This window comes from Symphalangus syndactylus, chromosome 6, assembly GCF_028878055.3.
Source record: "Symphalangus syndactylus isolate Jambi chromosome 6, NHGRI_mSymSyn1-v2.1_pri, whole genome shotgun sequence".
NCBI classification, from domain to species: domain Eukaryota; kingdom Metazoa; phylum Chordata; class Mammalia; order Primates; family Hylobatidae; genus Symphalangus; species Symphalangus syndactylus.
Window position 1 is genome coordinate 80,750,262 of NC_072428.2, and position 20,273 is coordinate 80,770,534.

The following is a 20,273-nucleotide window of genomic DNA, read 5'->3' on the forward strand; positions in this document are numbered from 1 at the left end:
CACTGGCGCAATCACAGCTCACTGCAGCCTTGGCTTCTTGGGCTCAAAGGATCCTCCTGCCTCAGTCCCACAAGTAGTTGGGATTACAGGCATGCACCACTATGCCCAGCTAATTTTTGTATTTTTAGTAGAGATGAGATTTTACCATGTTGCACAGGCTGGTCTCAAACTCCTGGGCTTCAGCAATCCACCCGCGTTGGCCTCCCAAAGTGCTGGGATTACAGCCACAGCCCACTAATTAATTTGGCCAAATAGTCATGGCAAAAGCATCTTTGAAGTACACAGATTAAAAGTAGAAAATAAAAAACCAAATTGATTGGGAAAACTATTTTCTTACAGCTGCATCCGTTGGGGCAGATTTTTTTTTTTTAGGACAAATTTTTAATTTTTTTTTTTTTTTTTTGAGATGGAGTCTCACTCTGTTGCCCAGGCTGGAGTGCAGTGGCGCTATCTCGGCTCACAGCAAGCTCCGCCTCCCGGGTTCACGCCATTCTCCTGCCCCAGCCTCCCGAGTAGCTGGGACTACAGCGCCCACTACCACGCCCTGTTAATCTTTTGTATTTTTAGTAGAGACGGGGTTTCACCGTGTTAGCCGGGATAGTCTGGATCTCCTGACGTCGTGATCCGCCTGCCTCCGCCTCCCAAAGTGCTGGGATTACAGGCGTGAGCCACCACGCCCAGCCTTTAATCTTATTTTTAAAGAGCTGTATCCCATGGTTTATCTTATTAACACATCCTTTATCTTACAACTGAAATATTTACAGAGATAGAAATTATAAAATGAAGAGGTTTTTGGTTTTAATAAACGTGGTATCATATTATATGCATTTTATGGCCCTCATTTTTTCACTTAGCCATACATTATTATCATTTTCCTATGTAAAATATTTGTCTAAATTATGATTTTATAGGTTATATGTCATGATATGGCTGTACCAAAATTTACTTAACCTCGGCCTTATTGATGAGCATTCATTCTGTATCCAATTTTTCTACACTTGGCATTTTAAGGAGTTTTCCACCTCCTCCCATACAACACATATGAAACCCCTTATGTGTTCTTCATAGCCTAGATTACTCTCTCCCTAATCCTGACAGAAATCTGCAAGTTTACACTCTGGAAGGAAGAAATCAGTAGGACTTTGGATGAAAATAGGGTGATCAATTTTGTAGTCAACATGGTCCATTTTAAGAACTACGCCTCCTTAGTTTCCAGAATGTTTCAGCTCCTATCAAAACACACACACACAGAGAGACGGGGGATTGGAGGTTAACATGGATGAACCTGGAGAACATTACGCTGAATGTAATAAGTCAGTTCCAGAAGGACAAATACTGCATGATTCCATTTATATGTGGAATCTACAGCAGTCAAATACACGGAATAAAAGAGCAGTTGCCAGGGCGGGGGTGGGGGACTGCTAGGGAGAATGGGGGAATTGCTAGTCAAAAAGCATAAAATTTCAGTTGTGCAAGGTGAATAAGTTATAGAGATCTGGCCGGGCGCGGTGGCTCACGCTTGTAATCCCAGCACTCTGGGAGGCCGAGGCGGGCGGATCACGAGGTCAGGAGATCAAGACCACGGTGAAACCACGTCTCTACTAAAAATACAAAAAATTAGCCGGGCGTGGCGGCGGGCGCCTGTAGTCCCAGCTACTCGGAGAGGCTGAGGCAGGAGAATGGCGTGAACCTGGGAGGTGGAGCTTGCAGTGAGCCGAGATCGTGCCACTGCACTTCAACCTGGGTGACAAGAGCGAGACTCCGTCTCAAAAAAAAAAAAAAGTCCACGGTGAAACCCCGTTTCTACTAAAAATACAAAAAATTAGCCGGGCGTGGTGGCGGGCGCCTGTAGTCTCAGCTACTCCGAGAGGCTGAGGCAGGAGAATGGCGTGAACCCGGGAGGCGGAGCTTGCAGTGATCCGAGATTGCGACACTGCACTCCAGCCTGGGCGACAGAGCGAGACTCCGTCTCAAAAAAAAAAAAAAAAAAAAAAAAGTTATAGAGATCTGCTGAACATTGTGTCTAGACAGCAGGGCTTGTGATGGGTGGTTTTCCCTATACGTGCTGTTTGTAACCAAAAAAATCCTAATTAATACAGCTACCTTTAGTTTTATCTGGCTTAATTACAGTTCTGGCTTGGAGCACATGTTTGTGGGCTAAATAGCTTCCTTCTAATTTATAATTCCACATCACGTCTCCATAACTAAAGGAGAGAGGGTGGAAAGTATTGGGTGGAGGGACTCATGTCTACCTCCTTCCCCCAAAGGAAACTTGCTTCCTTTTAACTTGAAATTTTTTTTTGACATTCTGAAAAGCCTTGCCTAACAAATGGTAAATGGGGATGAGAAAGTTGCAAAGACAAGTGTCTAATTTTTTACTCTGACAATGACACTTGATCAATACAGAAGTCATAAAGGATGAATTGATAAGGCAATCAAGGAAATATGGTTTCAAAAGGCATCTGGTCAGGGTTACTGAAAGTCTAATACAGGCCGGGCGCGGTGGCTCACGCTTGTAATCCCAGCACTTTGGGAGGCCGAGGCGGGCGGATCACGAAGTCAGGAGATCGAGACCATGGTGAAACCCCGTCTCTACTAAAAATACAAAAAATTAGCCGGGCGTGGTGGCGGGCGCCTGTAGTCCCAGCTACTCGGAGAGGCTGAGGCAGGAGAATGGCGTGAACCCGGGAGGCGGAGCTTGCAGTGAGCCGAGATTGCGCCACTGCACTCCAGCCTGGGCGACAGAGCGAGACTCTGTCTCAAAAAAAAAAAAAAAAAGAAAGTCTAATACATTCACAGCTTCTGACATCAACCTTTGGACTCAGGTGTGGAATTGCTTTGAAGCTATAATTAAAATGGGTGGGTTGAGTATGATAGCCAGCATGTCCCACAAGGGCAGATATTTTTTGTTTGTTCAGTTACACCTCATATGCCTGGCAAATAATTGGCATTCAATAAATGTTACTGAATGGAAGTTATAGCTTTTGCAGATTTGTAAGCCCAAATAAGATCTGACCCTAATGTACCCCTACAAATATCAATATAGAACAATTCTCAGTCCTGTATTGCTTGGAAACACTTTGAAAATAGCACCACAAGCCTGATAATGATAAAGGAGTCATGCCATATTATATAAAAGTAAATAAAACCTGAAGCGTTTTATCTTTTTAAGTAACTCAGCAAATACTGGGGTCATCGTATCAAAATCTCTACTAGCAATCTTCATCAGTATTTATCAAACTGTGAATCGGGAAATGGGGGAGCTTCAAAGGAGCCAAGGAAGCTAAACAGCTATTCAGTGGTGGAAGATGAAGAGTGGGCTCAGTGAATGGGTGGTCAGAATGCATCTATGTTTTTCATTGAAGACTTGCCGCTATTTCCCTGCTGCCTTGGATGATCCAGGAAACTAAGTGTTTGAACAGTGAGCTCACTCAAGAAAGAGGCTATCTTTTCATGCAGTGCCCAATGGTGCTGCCAGAACAGTTGTTCCTGCAATGCAGTTATGTCTCTCTGTCTCTTTCTCTCTCTCTCTCTCCCTCCCTCCCTCCCCCTGCCCATGACCAAAAGTTTATTGACTTGCACTAAACATTACTAAGATTAAATACAGACCAAACATTTTCTCTGGAGTGGTTAAAAATAATATTATTATAGCCAGCATTATTAATGTGATTTCACCCTTATACATTGTGCAAGACTTCTGGGCTGTGGTTTATTTGGCCACAGAAAGCAAGATCTGGAACTATAAAATTGGCTGTCCGACTTCAGGAATGTTTTCTTCCTTGTAACATAAGCAACATGCATTTACCCTTTCATTTTCTATACTTGTCAAAAATCTACTATATGTCCCTAATTTTGTCCACTTCAATCCAACAAGCATTTCTTAATATTGCAAGTGCCCCAGGCCCTTTTAGAGGAAGAATCATAGGAAGGAATGTGACCGAACCCAGTTAGAACCACTGTTCTGTGCTAATTGGCTGTTGGTGTGGTCAAAGAAGAATTACCCTACCTGTAGGGAAAAGACATCATTTCTCTATTTTCTTCCATGAAGCATGTCCTGGGTCTGTGTAAGAAATGAGGCCGGCAGGGCGCGGTGGCTCACGCTTGTAATCCCAGCACTTTGGGAGGCCGAGACAGGCGGATCACGAGGTCAGGAGATCGAGACCATGGTGAAACCCCGTCTCTACTAAAAATACAAAAAAATTAGCCGGGCGTGGTGGCGGGCGCCTGTAGTCCCAGCTACTCGGAGAGGCTGAGGCAGGAGAATGGCGTGAACCCGGGAGGCGGAGCTTGCAGTGAGCCGAGATTGCGCCACTGCACTCCAGCCTGGGTGACAGAGCGAGACTCCGTCTCAAAAAAAAAAAAAAAAAAAGAAATGAGGCCAGAAAAGGGGAGGAAGAGGGTACTCAAGATCCTTCCTCCATCTGGAGAGAGTTGGTCTACCTCTCTGAGTTAGACCCTGGCTACCTTGAGTTAGGGTGCAGCCACATAGAAGCACTGAGAGCAGGTACCACAGTAAGCCCAGACCACACATATTTGAGTTTCTGAAACTGTACAGGATTTGTGCTAACTCATTTGAGGATTCAAGTAGACTTCGGATGGTGGCAAGGAACAGTGTTAGTGAATCTGGATTAGATCTGGGAAGGACAATGTGATAGTTACCATTTTTACCCTATATTTGGGTACCATAATATTTATCTTAATCATTATTTTATAGTCCAAATTCTTTCATATAAATTTTCATAAGTGCAGGAATTAAATTGTTTCATTAGTGCCTCAAGAAATGTAAAATAAATAGTGATGTTCATTCATTCATTAATTTATTTAATAAATATGTATTAAATATTTGTCAGGCATGTGCCAGGCACTGCACTGTATGATGTTAACATGTTTATCTCAATGTCAAAATAATTTTATTTTGTGTAAGCCTCGTATGCTATAATTTCTTCCATGTGACTGAAAATAAATTCTATTTTAGGAAAAGGTAGTTTAATGAGAATGTAGAGGTAAACCCTTGAAATATTTAAAATATCATGAAAATACAGTCAGCCTCCATATCTGTGTGTTTCATATCCTTGGATTCAACCAAACTTGGATTGAAAACACTCGGAAAAAAAAAGGATGGTTCCATCTGTACTGAACATGTTGTACACATCTTTTTTTTTTTTTTTTTTTTGGTCATTATTCCTTAAACAATAGAGTATAACAACTATGTACATAGCATTTACATTTTATTAGATATTATGAAGTAATCTAGAGATTAAAGTACACTGGATGATTGTGCAGGTTATATACAAATACTATACCATTTTATATAGGGGACTTAAGCATCTATAGATTTTGATATCCATGCAGGTTCTTCTACACTACTTTTGCAACCCTCAGCGTCCAAAGACCCTTCTCCATGCCTGATCTCATCTTCATGCTTGCAACTGAAAGCTAGTTCTTTCTGTGCAAATGGATATGGAGGGACGACTGCATTTCCGATTTTAACCAAAACTTCACTTTGTCCATTTTTCTGAGCATCCACAATTCTTGCATTTCCTATTCTTTCAAGTAAGTGTACAGGAAGAACTTGAGTGCATAAAAAGTATAACTCTAAAGTAAATATAATAAATTCCCATATTGACTATCTATAACAATTTCTTTTAGGGCTAGTACATTTTCACACTTAGATAAAAAGAAAAGCACTTATAAATTTGTGTTAGGTTTACTTTTCTTTTTTTTTTTTTTTTTTTCTTGACAGAGTCAGGCTGGAGTGCAGTGGCATGATCTCAGCTCACTGCAACCTCTGCCTCCTAGGTTCTAGTGATTCTCATGCTTCAGCCTCCTGAGTAGCTGGAACTGCAGGCATGAGCTACCATGCCCAGCTAATTTTTTTGTGTGTGTATTTTTAGAATAGATGGGTTTTTACCATGTTGGCCAGGCTGGTCTCGAACTCCTGACCTTATGTGATCTGCCCACCTCAGCCTCTCAAAGTGCTGGGATTACAGCAGCAGTTTTATTTTTCTATAAAAGATTTAGCAGAGCAATGAACAATAGATTGTGGGTGTCGTTGATTGTACACAATTTTTGATTTTTTAACCAACAGTCCATTCCATACTTATCTGTCCAACTATGCAAGGTTAAAAAATTGTTCCTGACAGAGGAAACTGTTTCCACCTATTTGCACACAGATTAGCCATTCCAACTGCACCTGCTCACTGACGCCCTCAGCATTTCCTGGTAAGTACACAATGTAAGAAGGGACTCAACTGCCTTTTTCTCTCTTCAAGGAAACAAAATTAAAACATACTTAGCAGGCCAATGTTCGGATACAGAAATCTCAGATCCAACCAAGGGTAACAACCCATTTGAGGGTAGCCTGAATCTCAGGGAGTTTATGCTGACAGAGCTTGGCTCCACATAGAAAGCTAGGCAGTCAGAACCTATTCTGGGGCTTCCATAGGAAACATCAAATCTGTCTCTGGTGAGTTAACACTGGGAGAGGCTTTAAAATGAACTAGGATAGTTTATAAAGAATAAGGAATGAGTTCGAATTTTAGGAACCACAGTTGGCTTGGTTCTTGCAAAGAATACTGTCCAATATAAAATTTTGGAACCGAATAGGTCACTTTTGGCATGCTGTGAGTTCATTGCTCATTCAGTGTCATAAATTGAGTCTTGAATTATGGAGCTTTCTTCTACACTACTTTTGCAACCCTCAGGGTCCAAAGACCCTTCTCCATGCCTGATCTCATCTTCATGCTGGCAACTGAAAGCCAGTTCTTTCTGTGCAATATTTTGTGGAAACTGAGAGGCCTTTAAATGCACAAAGAATCATTCGTCACCAAATGTAAAAGAATCATGGACTGTTCTTCCATGTTCTAAATCTAAGATGATTTAGAGTTCATTTAGTCCAGCCTCTTCATTGTCAGAATAGTAGTATCTCCTTCCACATGGGTAGCAGACATGTTTTTGCCCACCTAGCATCCTTTCCCTCTTTTCAGGTAACACCACCTCATTTTTTCTTTTGGGTAACTTCTCTCCCCGCACTGTTATTCAATAACAACAGATTATTCCACATCTGTTATTCAGATGGGACTGATTCTAGCTCCAGAAGAGGGTCTAAAGAGAGTACCCATTCCCTGACCACAGTGATTGCTTCAAGAATGAGCACTCATCCCAGGTTTGGCCAATGAGAGAAGTCTAATTTGATATCATTTCAAGACATGTACAATATTTTCCACTGAAAGCTTAAGGGACATTTTAAGGTCATAGCACGTCACTCACAAAGCCAAGATCTCCGATGTCCTCCCATTTTGTAGTGGGGAAAGAGATACCAACGGATAATTTTGGTAATACATTAAGGGCATACACTCATTCAACAAATATTCACTACTAGATACCTGGTTCCATGATGGGTGTTCAGGATGGAGTTATGAATGAAACAGTCATGATCTCTGGATGTCCCATGATGTTCTGAAAGGTGCAGCATGTGTGAGAGCGCACAGGAGGGCCCTGTAAACTACCCTGGATATATGTTTGTGGGTATCCAGAAAGGCTTCCCAAAGAAAGGAACCAGCCTCCTAAATCTCTCTGAATCTATCCTCCTTTAATTTTCTTCCTTATCCTCACAGCTACTGTCTCAGTTCAGGCCCTCTTTATTTCACATCTGAATTACAGCAATAACTTTCCAACCGAACACCACCACACCCCTACTCTTACCCTATTTTTACCCAACTCACTCTTTACTAATGACAGAATGATTTTTTCTTAGAAACTTTTTTCTATAGTATCCACCCACAAAAGTACATATGTAAGCATACAGTTTGATGAATTTCCTTAACCAAACACACCCATTAACCAGAGCCTACATTAACAAACAGTCAGCATTCTGCAGCCCCGCCATGTCCCCATCCATATACTCACCCTCCTCATACATAATAAAAATAAGAATTCGTTTTAAAAATGAATATCGCTTCCTTCCTTTGTTAAAGCCTTCCAAGGACTTTCTTGACAGCCTGCAGGATAAACCCCATCTCCTTCGCCAAACTATACCCTAGTAATTCCTCGCCTACTGCCCCAGTATTCCCTCCCTGGCCTCTGCAGTGCTGCTCCCTCTGTGGAAACTAATATCTCAGCCCTCTTCCTCTGCACTGTAATGATTCCTAATTATTCCAGGAGCCACCTTCTCAAATCCTTCCATGATCCCTTCCCTCACCACTATCTGTTTCTCTTGTAGATTTTTGAAGGTAGAAACGGTGTTTTGCATTTGTTTCCCAATTTGTTAAATGAACAAGTGAGTAAATTTATTAATTTCCCATAACTCCTTTCCTCCCTTTCCTTCCCCTCTACCCTACCAATGACTCTTTTAAAATAAGAACAATCCAGTCCCCTGTGAATGTTTGTGCATGTATGAGATGCACAATGATCACGTATGATCTTTAACCAGCAATTTGCTAAGTCATGACTGGTTTCCATTGATCCAGACACACCTTACTGCCTAGTATCCCCTCCTCCCACACCAAGTAAGGGTACAGTAGGGGCAGTTTGTGGTCTCAACCCTACCAAGGTAAGAGGGCACAAAGAATATTGATATACATGAGACCTCGGGCATTCTTCAGGTAAAAAAATGGCTTAATTGGAACATTCGGAGGCTTAAGAGAAAATCGGGAGTGGTGGAAGGAAGCAATCAAGCAGGGTAATATTTCCCAAATGCCTGCCGGCCATGTGCCAGACACAATGTTAGGCTCTATCTGTGATGTCTTATTTAACTGAAGTGGGAGAAGAATGTAAATAAATGGCTAAATTCTTGAATTGCACAAAAAGAGACGTCAATACACTTTTTCCTTTATTTGGTTGAAACTAAATAATTTGTGCATTTATAGCTTTTTCGTTTAATTAAGAGTGGAAAAGTCACTGAAATGTCTAATTTCAAATAAAATATTTGATTTCTAATTTCTGTTTTTCAAACAAACAAAAAAATCCCAGAAGCATTATGAAAGGTTTTACTGTGCAGGAGGAAATGTCACTAGGTTGATGGGCCTAGCCAGAACACCTAACACCCTCCATCTAGTCTCCAAACTGAGGCCGTGGCCCTGCAGAGAGCGCCACCGGAAGCCACTTTTATAGAAGCTTTTACACTCTATGCTTGATTTTTTGTTTGTTTGTTTTTGTTTTTTTTGAGACGGAGTCTTGCTTTGTCGCCCAGGCTGGAGTGCAGTGGCGCGATCTCGGCTCACTGCAAGCTCCGCCTCCTGGGTTGACGCCATTCTCCTGCCTCAGCTTCCCGAGTAGCTGGGACTACAGGCGCCCGCCACCACGCCTGGCTAATTTTTTTGATTTTTAGTAGAGACGGGGTTTCACCATGTTAGCCAGGATGGTCTCGATCTCCTGACCTCGGGATCCGCCCGCCTCGGCCTGCCAAAGTGCTGGGATTATAGGCGTGAGCCACCGCGCCTGGCCTATACTTGATTTTTAATGAAAACATTCTTAGCAATAAATTCATATGGCTAACCCAAATTTATTTTCTGTAGGCATAACATCAAAAACACCTGGCAGGATTGCCCCATTCCCAGCACTGTCTATTTCTCCCCTAATATCAGTGGGACTCCACTGATGCACAGTTGTGATCTACTAAAACTTCTCTCAAAACTTCCTCCTCTCCTTAGGTCAGTAGCCCCGCCCCTGATCTATTTGGAAATCCCCTGCATAAAAGTTGAATATCATAAACCAAAGCCAACACCCAGAAATTCAAATTCAACCCGTAGGTAAAAAATTTCTCAAGTGACTGTAGACGTAGATGTCTCCAGTGTCGCCTCACTAATAAAGTAGAAGAGGCCAGTGCGATACTGTCTTTATACCCTTAACTTGGGTGCTAGAATATTTATCTTCGTCATCATTTTATCATCCAAACTATTTTGCATAACTTTCATGGGTGCAGAAATTGTTTCTTAAGTGCTTGGTAAAATTAATAGTGATATTCATTCATTTATCTCACTGAACAGGCAATAAATTCCTTGACGACAAGGGCCTTGGGGGGGCCACATCTTCATCTTTGGTTTATGAGTCCTGTGCGTCTTCGTACAAGCAATACGACTATGAGCCGGCAAGTCAGACTTATTTGGTAGGGGACCAAAGGAAAGAACCTGTTTTGATTGCTAAGAAAACATTTTGTTCTCTATCCTTTACTGGGCTGGCAGGCAGGCAAAGGGAATGTTCTTATGAGCACTCACACTGAAAACAAGTTTTTCATCAAATGCAGAGACTCTGAAAGCCACGCCGCTGCGGGCTGCCTCCACAATCCGACCGTCTCGGCGGGCTACGAGATCCTGGCCACTGACGCGGTGGCTGCGCCTCTGCTCGCATGTTCCCCCGGCCTCTGGACTCCCTCCCTACCTCAATCCCTCCCTCCGGCGGGCGTCGCTGGCGGGTGGCTAGGCCCAACAGCAGGAAGCCGCCGCTATTCTCCGTTCTGCGGCGCCGGGTCCGCCTTCCGTCTGTTCTCGCGCCTGCTCCTGCGCGGCAGCTGCTTTGGAAGGTCTCAAGCCTCCTGTACCTTCCCAGGGATGAACCAGGCCTTCCCTCTGGAAGGCGAGGGTTCGGGCCACAGTGAGCGAGGGCCAGGGCGGTGGGCGCGCGCAGAGGGAAACCGGATCAGTTCAGAGAGAATCTAAGTAGCGGATGAGGCGCTTGTGGGGCGCGGCCCGGAAGCCCTCGGGCGCAGGCTGGGAGAAGGAGTGGGCGGAGGCGCCGCAGGAGGCTCCCGGGGCCTGGTCGGGCCGGCTCGGCCCCGGGCGCAGTGGAAGGAAGGGACGGGCGGTGCCCAGTTGGGCGTCCTGGCCAGCTCACCTTGCCCTGGTGGCTCGCCCCGCCCGGCACTTGGGAGGAGCAGGGCAGGGCCCGCGGGCTTTGGATTCCGGCACCGCCCCCTTCCATTCCCCGGCCAGCGGCGAGCGGCAGCGACGGCTGGAGCCGCAGCTGCAGCATGAGAGCCGGTGCCGCTCCTCCACGCCTGCGGACGCGTGGCGAGCGGAAGCAGCTCTGCCTGTTCGCGCCATGGGGGCGCCGTGGGGCTCGCCGACGGCGGCGGCGGCGGCGGGCTGGCGGCGCGGGTGGGGCAGAGGCCGGGCGCTGCCAAGGACCGTCTGGCTGCTGGCGGCCGCCGGCTTGACGTGTACAGCGCTGATCACCTATGCTTGCTGGGGGCAGCTGCCGCCGCTGCCCTGGGCGTCGCCAACCCCGCAGCGACCGGTGGGCGTGCTGCTGTGGTGGGAGCCCTTCGGGGGGCGCGGTAGCGCCCCGAGGCCGCCCCCCGACTGCCGGCTGCGCTTCAACATCAGCGGGTGCCGCCTGCTCACCGACCGCGCGTCCTACGGAGAGGCTCAGGCCGTGCTTTTCCACCACCGCGACCTCGTGAAGGGACCCCCCGACTGGCCCCCGCCCTGGGGCGTCCAGGCGCTCACTGCCGAGGAGGTGGACCTGCGCGTGTTGGACTACGAGGAGGCAGCGGCGGCGGCAGAAGCCCTGGCGATCTCCAGCCCCAGGCCCCCGGGCCAGCGCTGGGTTTGGATGAACTTCGAGTCGCCCTCGCACTCCCCGGGGCTGCGAAGCCTGGCAAGTAACCTCTTCAACTGGACGCTGTCCTACCGGGCGGACTCGGACGTCTTTGTGCCTTATGGCTACCTCTACCCCAGAAGCCACCCCGGCGACCCGCCGTCAGGCCTGGTCCCGTCACTGTCCAGGAAACAGGGGCTGGTGGCATGGGTGGTGAGCCACTGGGACGAGCGCCAGGCCCGGGTCCGCTACTACCATCAGCTGAGCCAACATGTGACTGTGGACGTGTTCGGCCGGGGCGGGCCCGGGCAGCCGGTGCCCGAAATTGGGCTCCTGCACACAGTGGCCCGCTACAAGTTCTACCTGGCTTTCGAGAACTCGCAACACCTGGATTATATCACCGAGAAGCTCTGGCGCAACGCGTTGCTCGCTGGGGCGGTGCCGGTGGTGCTGGGCCCAGACCGTGCCAACTACGAGCGCTTCGTGCCCCGCAGCGCCTTCATCCACGTGGACGACTTCCCAAATGCCTCCTCCCTGGCCTCGTACCTGCTTTTCCTCGACCGCAACCCCGCGGTCTATCGCCGCTACTTCCACTGGCGCCGGAGCTACGCTGTCCACATCACCTCCTTCTGGGACGAGCCTTGGTGCCGGGTGTGCCAGGCTGTACAGAGGGCTGGGGACCGGCCCAAGAGCATACGGAACTTGGCCAGCTGGTTTGAGCGGTGAAGCCGCCCTCCCCTGGAAGCGACCCAGGGGAGGCCAAGTTGTCAGCTTTTGGATCCTCTACTGTGCATCTCCTTGACTGCCGAATCATGGGAGTAAGTTCTTCAAACACCCATTTTTGCTCTACGGGGAAAAAACGATTTACCAATTAATATTACTCAGCACAGAGATGGGGGCCCGGTTTCCATATTTTTTGCACAGCTATCAATTGGGCTCCCTTTGCTGTTGATGGGCATCATTGTTTAGGGGTGAAGGAGGGGGCTCTTCCTCACCTTGTAACCGGTGCAGAAATGAAATAGCTTAGCTGCAAGAAGCCGTTGAGGCGGTTTCTCTGAATTTCCCCATCTGCCACAGGCCATATTTGTGGCCCGTGCAGCCTCCAAATCTCATACACAACTGTTCCCGATTCACGTTTTTCTGGACCAAGGTGAAGCAAATTTCTGGTTGTAGAAGGAGCCTTGTTGGTGGAGAGTGGAAGGACTGTGGCTGCAGGTGGGACTTTGTTTGGATTCCTCACAGCCTTGGCTCCCTCACAGCCTTGGCTCCTGCGAAAAGGTGAGGAGGGCAGTCCAAGAGGGGCCGCTGACTTCTTTCACAAGTACTATCTGTTCCCCTGTCCTGTGAATGGAAGCAAAATGCTGGATTGTCCTTGGAGGAAAGTTAAGATGAATACATGGGTGTACCTCACTTTACATAAGAAATATATTCCTGAAAAGCTGCATTTAAATCAAGTCCCAAATTCATTGACTTAGGGGAGTTCAGTATTTAATGAAACCCTATGGAGAATTTATCCCTTTACAATGTGAATAGTCATCTCCTAATTTGTTTCTTCTGTCTTTATGTTTTTCTATAACCTGGGTTTTTTAAAAGCATATTAAAATTACAGATGTGAAAATAAAGCAGAAGCAAACTTGTTCCCTCTTCGCAGAAAACCAGTCTGTGTTTACAGACAGAAGAGAAGGAAGCCATAGTGCCACTTCCACACAATTATTTATTTCATGTCTTTACTGGACCTGAAATTTAAACTGCAATGCCAGTCCTGCAGGAGTGCTGGCATTACCCTCTGCAGAACAGTGAAAGGTATTGCACTACATTATGGAATCATGTAAAAGGAAAAAAGTTTCATGATATCTGTTAGTGACAGTTTTTGTTTATCTCTGTCAGTTATTAGTTAAATGTTTAGATCCTCGGAACTACATTAGTGCCTACTATTAACTTACTCTGTCTCTTGTTAAAGGCTAAATCTGCACTTCTCCCTGGTGCTAGCAGGTTCCCCTCACAGTCAATGTAGTGGTATAGCATATCCTCACATTTCCAGTGCCCTTGAGACTGTGCTATGGAACCAATCTTGAACATACATGCATTGACTTGACAAGTTACTGAGTAAGCAGCATATTCAGCAGGTGCCATTACATGCCTACTCTGCCAAACACTGAGCTTGGGGCCCTAGGGAAGATAGAGAATTATACAAGGCAAAGTCCTTCTCTTTAGGGCTCTTACAATCTGTCACTTCCTAAAAGTAAATGGTGACTGATAAAACAGTTGGCAGAACCTGTTTGATTACTGTGACAGTCTTAATGATACCATAAATCAATATTAGAAAGCTAGTTGACTTAAAGCCTGAAATAATGGGAGTTTTCTCCTCCACTTATTAGAATAAGGAACCTCAGTGACTAATTATTGTGGGTAGGGTCAAGATTAACTAGTTTTATACAGAGTTCTGCTGTAAACAGTCATTTTGCATTTGATTAGTGCAATTCTCTGAATCATAAAGCAAGTTTTACCTCTCTGTGTTTTTGCAGACATACTTGGAAAGCTCACTTAAATCTAGGTGCTTCAATTCACTTTCTTGAGAGGAGAAATGAAAAGCTGTGGAGAAAATGTCCTCATTAAAGTATTAAAGTGCGGGCAGAATTACAATTACAAAGTGCCGGCCACCAAATAAAGATAAAAGTTCAGTTCCTTTTTTTTTTTTGAGACGGAGCCTCGCTCTGTTGCCCAGGCTGGAGTGCAGTGGCTCAATCTCGGCTCACTGCAAGCTCCGCCTCCCTGGTTCACGCCAATTCTCCTGCCTCAGCCTCTCCGAGTAGCTGGGACTACAGGCGCCCGCCACTACGCCCGGCTAATTTTTTTGTATTTTTAGTAGAGACGGGGTTTCACCGTGGTCTCGATCTCCTGACCTCGTGATCAGCCCGCCTCAGCCTCCCAAAGTGCTGGGATTACAAGTGTGAGCCACCGCGCCCGGCCAAAAGTTCAGTTCTTAAAATGAGTTTTTAATGAGATAACAGTCAGTGATCTTGGTGTTACTGGGATTCCACATGGGGCAGTGGGAAAGAGTTCAGGTTTTGAAGGTAACCTAGTTTAGATTTGAATTCCAGCTATGTGACATTGGGTAAATTAGTAGTAGTCCTGAGCCTCAGCTTCCTTATCTATAAAATGACTGGCGAAAATACTTCACAAGCTCATTTTGAGCACTTTAGGAAGTAAGTGAAAGTACCTAAAATAGCAGGCACCCAATTGATGATTTTATATCTTCCTTCTTTGCTTGCAGTGATTTCAGGATGTCCTCATATCTATTTATAGGTCTAAAATTATATCTCAAGGTATGTTGTAGAATAAATCTAAAATAAAAAGGATGGTGCCTCATATCGTGTATTTTAAATGAGTCCCTAAGGCTAAGCCATATTTTAAGAAACATGATCAACCATTTAGATTAAGCTTGGCTTGCAAACTAGGAAGAAGCACCTAGGCTTTCCTTGAAAATATTTTTTTGGTTCGTTTTAGTAAAGCTCTATAGTTAAATTGGTATCTATTATTTTACCATTTTTTTTTAGTATTAAGTCCATTTAGAACTAACCATATTATTTATGGAATATTTAGCATGAGGAAGGTATAATTGCTTTTTTTTTTTGAGACAGACTCTCGCACTGTCGCCCTGGCTGGACTGCAGTGGCGTGATCTTGGCTCACTGCAACCTCCGCCTCCCAGGTTAAAGCGATTCTCCTGCCTCAGCCTCCCGAGCAGCTGAGACTACAGGCGCCTGCCACCACGCCTGGCCGATTTTTTGTATTTTTAGTAGAGACTGCGTTTCACCATGTTGGGCAGGCTGGTCTTGAACTCCTGACCTTGTGATGCACCTGCCTCAGCCTCTCAGAGTGCTGGGATTACAGGTCTGAGCCACCGTGCCCAGCCATTGCATTTTTATTCACATATACATTGTTCATATGGAACAATTTGTTAACACTAATCTCATCAGAGAGCAAGATAAATGTGGCAATTGCTCATTTTATTTTGCATATATTAAATTGAGTAGGTTGAGCTCTAACATACCTTAAGAAAAATGCATATCAGTGCACTGTATGTATTTCAAAATGCCTTTCCTATGACTGTCATGTCCTCCTTTAAGGCTTTTCCCTCAAATTTATTACAAATTTAGTATCTTTAGTACTTAATGACTCTAATTACATGAATGCACCTGGAATGACATTTGTAACAGAAGACAATCTGACTTGCTTTCAGTATTCACAAGTTCTTTACAGTTTGCAAGTCTTTTCCTAGCAGTAATTTAAGAGTTTCATGTAAAGAGGAGTTTCATGTAAAGAGCATGCAGTTTGGAGTCAGAACCTGGGTATGTGACTCTGTGGCCTTGATGAAGCAAGTTACTTAAACTCTTGAGTTTTAGCTTTCTTCTTTACAATGCATGAATGCCTATCCCCCTACAAAACAAAGATTAAATGTGGTGATGTATGCCAAGGTGCTTTGTATATTGTAAAGTGCTATATAATTATAAGATGTTCTAAATTTTCAAGGATCTAAACCAGGGATTGGCAAACGTTTTTCCAGAGAGTAAATATTTCACACTTTGCATATATAATTTAAGGAGGTGTTGAGAGGATAGATTAGACACTTGAAGTGCTTAGGATACTGCCTGGCATGTAGGAAGCACCTGGAAAATATTCGCTGTAATTACCATCAGTCCATTTTACCGAGGAAGGAGCCAAGGTCCAGGCCCACTGAAGGACTTGCATAAGATTACAGTAGCAGTGGCAGAACCAGCCATGCTTGTGCAAATCACAACCCCTTTGAGCCTCTGTCACCTGAACTGCAAAATGAGTGGGTTACACAAAATCATCTCTTGGGACCTCCTACTTCCACTTGCTATCATTCTACTAACTGGCACCCTAAGGTTGAAAGTGCTTATCTGCTTTCCAATGTGGCTTCCTTACAGTCTGGAACTGACAATATGCAGGAGCAGTAAACTGGCAGAAAACCAGGAATCAGAGAAAGAAAATATAATGTAGCTTTAAAGATGTAAAATATATAGTATATTATATATATTTTTAAAGCTTTATATGCCTCAAATATCAGGGAAAGGAGCCAAGTCCTTGGTATTTAGTTTGGTGAATACTTGCATTGAATACATGTCAGGATGTCAAGTCATTTTTGAATGTCTCAGGGATTTCTATGCTACACATTCTTTTAACAAATCAAGTATTTATGTACACATGTTCAGATTTTTTGACAAAATGATTAAAATAATGAGATGGAAAATGACTCCTTGTTTATAATGTGTATCCTCCATGCACTAATAATGTGTTCAGTCGTCACCTTGGGGCAGTTTCTGTAAGTTCGCTAGTTCTAGATTGGTAATTGGAATCTGATGGCTTTGCCTTTTCTGTGTTGCACCAAGTCCAATTCAGCCTGTCCTCTTGTTCTTTCTTGCCTGTCTTTTCCACTTTATTCTGAGGAATCATCTCCAAGGGCATAAGCAGTATACTCCTTTCTCTCAGTCCAGTTTATTTTACTGAGTGCTCTGATGTGATGCCCTTCATGTATTGTCTCTAGCTCCTGTTCACTAAATTAAATGCCATTTTAAAAAGAGTGGGATCAGAACTGGGAACATGATGATGGGTAGAGAGAAGGGGAGGCAAGCTTTCTTCTTAACAGCCGATGCTCAAATTATTGAAATAGGAAAATATGAAGTGGTAATAAACACTAACTATTGTCTCTTCTTTCCTACCTGCCCTCCAACACCACACACACGTACGCACACACACATGCATGCACACACACACACTCTGACGTTCATTTAAGCACAGACTTTGAAAAATGATGATGGCCAGCTGAAGACAGGAGCAGGATTGGCGAGAAAAAAGGATTCAATAATGAATGAGGAAAAAGAAAAGTGCATTTTAAAATAGAGCAGGTGGTGAATATAGATGGGGAGTGAAGAGAAAAAGAAAGATGGGGGTGGGGGTAAAAGTACAAAGTGAAGAGAAGATCAGATAGAAGAAAGGCAGAGGCTAGGAAACATGAGAAAAGTAGAGGAAAGATAAGGGTTAAACGGTAAGAGTGGCAGGACAAAGGAGGAACATATGCGGCAAGAATGAGGAAATCGGTTAAAATCTACCATTCTCTGCCACAATGCTGAAAAGAAACCTTTGCTCCAACTTGAAACGCAGCATCTGTCAGCAAATGGGGAGTCAAATCAAGAAGTCTGAATTCACTGACAGGGAAAGTCAGAAACTTAACAAGAAATCACCTAACATTTTAGCAGAAATATAGAACTGTCCCTTGATTCATGACAACAGATTCTTGAACTTGAATGAATGGTCCTTTTTTTCATTTTGGAAAATTCGCATTCATGGCCATTTTTTCATTTCTAGACAGCATATTTCATCTGTACTCAATATTCACTTTTAAAGAAATCTATTTTGTTATATTGTCATAATTACCAATTTACTGTTTTAAAGAATAGAAGGCCAGGCGCAGTAGCTCACACCTGTAATCCCAGCACTTCCAAGGTGAGGGGATCATGAGGTCAGGAGATTGAGACCATCCTGGCTAACACGGTGAAACCCCCTTTCTACTAAAAATACAAAAAATTAGCCGGATGTGGTGGTGGGTGTCTGTAGTCCCAGCTACTTGTGAGGCTGAGGCAGGAGAATCGCTTGAACCAGGGATTCGGAGGTTGCAGTGAGCTGAAATCGCGCCACAGCACTCCAGCCTGGCAACAGAGCAAGACTCCATCCCCCCGCTGCCAAAAAGAAAAAAAAAAAGCTATTTCAAGTAAGTTTTAAAGAATTGGATTTTTATGACGGATTTATTTTCAGATCTTCAAATGAATGCTTTAAAAACTTACTGAAGCTGAGTGCGGTGGATCATGCCTGTAATCGCAGCACTTTGGGAGGCCAAAGTGGGTGGGTCCCTTGAGCTCAGGAGTTCAAGACCAGCCTGGGCAACATGGAGAAACCCTGTTACTACAGAAAATATAAAAATTAGCTGGGCATGGTAGCACACACCTGTAGTCCCAACGACTGAAGGGGCCGAGGCAGGAGGATCGCTTGAACTTAGAAAGTCAAGGCTACAGTGAGCCAAGATCGCGCCACTGCACTCCAGCCTGGAGACAAAGTGAGATCCTATCTCAAAAAAAAAAAAAAAGAAAAGAAAAAATTACTGAATCTCACCTAATATACTAAAAAAAATGCTCTATGAGACCATGAATGCTAAGCATCTTAATCTGAATTATTTTTAAAAGGGGAAGAAATGGGACTAAAATCAGCAACTTTTAACCAACATTTCTCAAGTGGCTTCTATGTGCAGGCACTGTGCTAGGACTTGGGGATGTAAATAAAACTAAAGCAGGGACCCTGCACTTAAAATAGTCTGTTGGACAAGCGTGTGCCTTGTCAGGGAAACAGTCGTGTTGAGAAATAATCCCAACACATGATATATATGTTAGATCAAATGTAGAACCAAATAATTTAAATAACTCTTACTAGGAGCCTCAGAGTTGTCAGAGGATTGCATTTCAGGAATGAATGTCCTTCGTCAAAAACTAAGTCTTCTTAATATTATTTCTGAGAAATATAAGTGCTGCAGGCTCCTGTCTCAGCACTTTAGGCACCTGATGGTTTTCACTAATACTGCAGTTAAAAATAAGTGTTGTTATTAAGCATCGCCTTCAAAATGATTAATTTCTATAGGGATTTTGTTCTCCTAGCAACTAGGAACACCTTCCCTTACCCTATGATTTTTCTGGTTCTCATACGTTGAGTACACGTTTTAAAAATCTCTGTTCCATTAGCTGAAACTTACTCTGAAATATAATTAAGCACATCCATCTTGGTGATCAAACAGTAACACCTTTAAATAACTTTAGATATCTTAGGGCTTATCAAGCCTTCTTGGGGAGGTACAAATTTGTGGCTTTGAAGTTAGGATTCTTTACCGGATGTTTTAATTCACTAATACTTGTTATTTATTAAGCTCCTACTATACACAGGATGCTTTACCTAAGTATTGTTGTATTTTTTAACTCTTTAGTTAAAGGCATTGTGGTACACAGCCACGATGACTGACATTGGTCCTTGCCTCCTGGTATCCATGCCTTCCTGTAATCTTTCCCTTCAAGTTTGGTTTGGATTTAGTGACTCACTTCGAATGAATAGGATATGAGAGAAATGCAAGGCTGAAGCTTCTGAGATTAGGTTATACAAAGACCGGCTTGCTTTCTTGGGAGCCCTTTCTCACCCTGTAGCTTGGTTGCTCTGAAAGAAGCCAACTGCTGTGGCGTAAACTGCCCTGTGGTGGGAAACAGAGAAAGGCCTCTGAGATCCTCAGTCCAACAGCTGGCTAAGAACTGAGTCCAGGCTGGGCATGGCGGCTCACGTCTGTAATCCCAGCACTTTGGGAGGCCGAGGCGGGCAGACCACGAGGTCAGGAGATCGAGACCATCCTGGCTAACGTGGTGAAACCCAGTCTGTACTAAAAAAACACACAAAAAATTAGCTGGGCATGGTGGCGCGTGCCTGTAGTCCCAGCTACTCGGGAGGCTGAGGCAGGAAAATCGCTTGAACCTGGGAGGCAGAGGTTGCAGTGAGCCAAGATCACGCCATAGCAGTCCAGCCTGAGTGATAGAGCAAGACTCTCTCAAAAATAAATAAATAAATAAAACAAAACACCAAGAAAACCTGAGTCCTGCCAACCACAACCACACAAGTGAGTTTGGAAAT

General features: G+C 44.4%; 1 protein-coding gene across 1 annotated transcript; it reads left to right on the top strand.

The window, feature by feature from the left end:
• Positions 1 to 5,621: 5,621 nt before the first annotated feature.
• Positions 5,622 to 13,179, top strand: FUT4 (fucosyltransferase 4). The gene has a single exon (XM_063642050.1). The coding sequence runs from the start codon at positions 10,663 to 10,665 to the stop codon at positions 12,259 to 12,261; it is 1,599 nt and encodes a 532-aa protein (XP_063498120.1). The 5' UTR covers positions 5,622 to 10,662; the 3' UTR covers positions 12,262 to 13,179.
• Positions 13,180 to 20,273: the final 7,094 nt, after the last annotated feature.